The sequence below is a fragment of the Bombus vosnesenskii genome, unplaced genomic scaffold (assembly GCF_011952255.1).
Source record: "Bombus vosnesenskii isolate JDL3184/JDL3185 unplaced genomic scaffold, Bvos_JDL3184-5_v1.1 scf7180000015177, whole genome shotgun sequence".
In the NCBI taxonomy this organism is placed as follows: Eukaryota; Metazoa; Arthropoda; class Insecta; order Hymenoptera; family Apidae; genus Bombus; species Bombus vosnesenskii.
Window position 1 is genome coordinate 20,771 of NW_022883870.1, and position 4,483 is coordinate 25,253.

General features: G+C 49.0%; 1 protein-coding gene across 1 annotated transcript; it reads left to right on the top strand.

Annotated features, from left to right (window-relative positions):
• Nucleotides 1–707: 707 nt before the first annotated feature.
• LOC117241027 lies at nt 708–4,038 on the top strand (the record flags this gene model as incomplete). Its single annotated transcript, XM_033507019.1, has 2 exons — nt 708–975; nt 1,946–4,038. Coding segments are annotated over exons 1-2 (2,361 nt in total), but the record flags the coding sequence as incomplete, so codon positions are not given.
• Between the last annotated feature and the right edge of the window lie 445 nt (nt 4,039–4,483).

A 4,483-nucleotide genomic window follows, 5' to 3' on the forward strand; every position in this document is an offset into this window, starting at 1 on the left:
AGAATCCTACCCCGATTCCAGTGCTATGCTCAACAGCCTCATCCTCTCGAAAATAAGTATCATCCTCTCATCCACTAAGTATCCAAAAGCAATGGGAAATGACGCTGCCCAATAACGAGGTGCCTCCGTACATTCATTTACTAAACTTCCTAGAGAGATTAGCACGAAGCTCCAGACCGATCACCACAGTCAGACAAACAAGAGAATCACCGGAACAAACTACTCCTGTCCGTCAACGCGCATCACGAGGGCATGCACTTACGGCGACACAGGTTACTCCAACATGCCCCACCTGTCAAGGACCACATCCCATTTGGAGATGTGACACCTTCAAAACCAAATCCCTTCGCGAACGCATTCGGGAGGTCAAAAGGGCATCACTATGCCTCAACTGCCTCGGGAAATGGCACACAACGAAGCATTGTTTCGCAGGATCATGTCGCGTATGCGGAGAACGACATCATACAATGCTGCATAGGACAAAACGCCATTCAGGGTCTCGTTCCAGCACGTCCAGCCCGAAATCTTCCCCATCAAATAGCCGATCCACAACACCTTCTTTGCCACCCTACGTATCACCCACTCGTCGCAAAAGGCACACAACAGACCACAGATCGGAAACACCACGAACAGCCGCGTCTCCAAGTCCACCGCCCAGTGACAAACGAACACACAACCAATGACGCCGACGATCGACGACTCCGTTCATGACCGAACATATCAAACCAATAGCATCCGAATTACTGTCCAATGATCTAGTCATCACAGCGCAGATTAATATTTTGAATGATAAACAGCAACCAATCCGTTGTCGAGCGTTGCTCGACACCGGATCCAGTATGAACTTCATTACCGAGGAATTAGCGAAATCGTTAAGGATAAGGCAAAACAAATGTTCGGTCCTGATCGGAGCTCTAGATACCTTGACAACGACCTCTAAGCGACACATCACGGCCACGATCACTTCCACTGACGGTACATACACGCGGACATTAACGTTCCTCATCATTCCAATCATATCAACCTTAATTCCCAGCGAACCCATCGATCGTTCGACACTTGAGATACCAAAAAATCTCAAATTGGCCGATCCACGATTTCATTTACCAACTCCGATAGATGTACTATTAAGCTCAGGTTCAACACTCGCGTCGATGTGTGTGGGACAAGTCAACCTCACGCAGCCAGACGAGCCTGGACTGCGTCTGCAAAAGACGCGATTCGGATGGGTAATCGGGGGGAGTCCAACTCCCCAAACCGCTACAAACATATTTCACACATCCACGACGACTTTACAAGCAGACCTCGCGCGGTTTTGGGAAATCGATGAAGGACCCTCAATTAAACATATCTCAGAGGGCAGATCGACGATGCGAAGAACACTTCCAAGCCCACACCCGACGCACCAGCGAAGGACGATACATCGTCGCTCTACCTTTCAACGATCAGCTTCAGTCACTCGGATCCTCTAAAACGCTGGCGAGTAAACGACTCGCCTCACTCAATCGCCGATTCCAGCACGACAAACGCTTCGAATCAGAATATCGAACGGTAATACAGGAATACCTGGCGTTGGGACACATGACGAAGGTCAATGACAACCACTCCGACGACAACGGATACTATTTACCCCATCATGGCGTGACCAAAGCATAGAGTCAAACCACCAAACTCCGTGTAGTTTTCGACGGATCGGCACCAAGCACTACCGGAACCTCCTTAAACGATACACTTCACACAGGACCCAAGTTACAGGAAGATTTATTTTATATATTAATTAGATTCCGCGCTCATCAATACGCACTCACCGGCGACATCGAGGAAATGTATCGGCAATTCCTCGTACGACCAGAGGATCGGAAATATCAAAGGATATTATGGCGCAGCGCGAGTGGAGAAACAGAAACATATGAGCTTAACACTGTAACGTTCGGTTTATCCGCAGCCCCGTATCTAGCTATTCGGTGCCTCAAGCAACTGGCAGAGGACGAAGGACATCGATTTCCGCGTGCAGCACAGGTACTGCAGCGGGATTTCTACGTCGACGACGCTCTCACCGGAGCTGAAACGAAGGACGAAGCCCTCACGCTCAGAACAGAACTCACCAATTTACTTCAACTGGCCGGCTTAAACATACGAAAATGGGCGTCAAACGATAATGACTTATTACACGGACTTTCCTTAGAAGAAACAAACCACCAACATTTTTTGGGCGACTCGCAAACCTTGAAGACGCTGGGAGTGTTTTGGAATTCATCCGACGACTCTATTCTTTACTCGGTCGAAGTCAAACCCACGCCCTCTCGAGTCACGAAACGAATCATCAGCTCGGAGATTGCAAAAATTTACGATCCGCTCGGTCTGCTCGCACCGGTGATTGTTCGGGCCAAGATGCTACTTCAACGAATATGGTCGTCGAAAATCGATTGGAATGAATCACTTCCGATCGAGTTACATACAGAGTGGGAAAGGTACTATGCCCAATTACCCTTATTAAACAACGTCAGGTTCCCACGCAAGGCAATAATCGAGTCCGCAATGGAAATTGAACTGCATGGTTTCTGCGATTCCAGCGAAAAGGCTTACGGAGCCTGTATTTATCTTCGAACCCTTAACACCAACGGCCGTGTTTGGACCCAACTTTTAACCGCAAAATCGAAAGTCGCCCCACTCAAGTGCCAGACCATTCCTCGGCTCGAGCTGAGCGGAGCACTCCTTCTTACTTTCCTGATGTCGACAATACAACAAGCCCTATCACACAAAATTACTCGAACTATCTATTGGACCGATTCCACTATCGTCCTCCATTGGCTCAATACATCACCTCACACCCTTAAACCATTCGTCGCTAACAGAGTCTCCGAAATTCAAACAAAAACCAGCATCCGCGATTGGCGCCACGTTCCTACCGACGACAATCCCGCGGACTTAATATCATGCGGCCAAACACCCGAAGAGTTTCTGCGCCCAACCATCTGGCAGCACGGTCCTGCATGGCTCTACCAGTCGGAAGGCTATTGGCCGACATGGGCGCTAACACCGCAAATTGAAGTACCGGAGCAGAAGGGGGCGATTTGTCTGTCCACAAACCCCGCCGATTACTGTTTGTTGCAAAGGTATTCATCCTGGCCCAAGTTGATACGAATCATAGCTCGTTGCCTCCGTTGGAAACAGAAAAGGAACCGAGCGGCACCACTAACCGTTACTGAATTACGCATAACGCACAATAAACTGATAAAATTGTTGCAAAACATCCATTTCTCCGAGGAAATTCGCACACTCCAAAAAGATCGGAACGCGGCGATAAAGGGTAAGCTCACGCGACTCAATCCGTTCATAGACAAGGAAGGAATATTGCGAGTCGGGAGTCGACTCAGTCATTCGTCGATGACCTTCGCCCAGAAACATCCCATAGTATTACCTAAGTCATCCGTTACAACACGCATCATAGACCACGAGCACAAGATCCACATGCATTCCGGAACGCAGGCTACGTTATACGCAGTAAGACAAAGATACTGGCCCGTTGACGGTCGAAGTCAAGTATGGCGGGCGATCAAAGGCTGCGTCCGCTGCTGCCGCGCTCAACCACCGCCGGTAGAATACGTGATGGGTAATCTGCCGGAGGCGCGAGTAACGGAATCTCGCCCATTTAGAAACGTCGGCGTCGATTACTGCGGGCCGTTCCACATCAAGGAAAAACGAGATCGTAACCGTCGTCAGTTAAAAGTATACGTAGCCATTTTCGTATGCCTAGCAATTAAAGCGGTACACATCGAGCTCGTTGACGATCTCACTAGCGAAGCCTTCATCGCCGCTCTTGGCAGATTTATCGCTCGACGAGGCTATTGCTCCACCATCCATTCTGATAACGGCACCAACTTCAGAGGAGCAAGCAACGAATTACGAGAGCTTCACGATTTATTACAATCGGACGATCACAAGGAAAAAGTAACCGCATTTTTAGCCGACAAACAAATCGAATGGCACTTCATTCCCCCTCATTCGCCGCATTTCGGTGGGCTATGGGAAGCAGCAGTGAAGTCATTTAAACGCCACCTCAGGCGTGTAGCCGGCAACGAGTTACTCACCTCTGAACAATTGAATACTCTTATCATAGAAATAGAAGCAGTCCTCAATTCCTGCCCGCTAACTCCTATCTCCACCGATCCAAATGATCTCCTAGTCCTCACTCCCGGACATTTTCTCATTGGCGATTCACTAATGTGCTTACGTGATCGAGATTTCAGAGACATTCCATCGAACCGACTCTCCAGATGGCAGCATATCCAACAGCTCAAACAGCATTTTTGGAACCGCTGGCATAAGGAGTATTTGAACGAGCTAACAAAAAGGCACAATCGTCATCCTCAGAGAGGACAACGTTCCCTCCATGCATTGGCCTCTGGGCCGAGTTATCAAGGTTCATCCAGGCGCCGATGGTGTCATCCGGACAGCTACAGTTCAGACGGCAAAGAGCGTT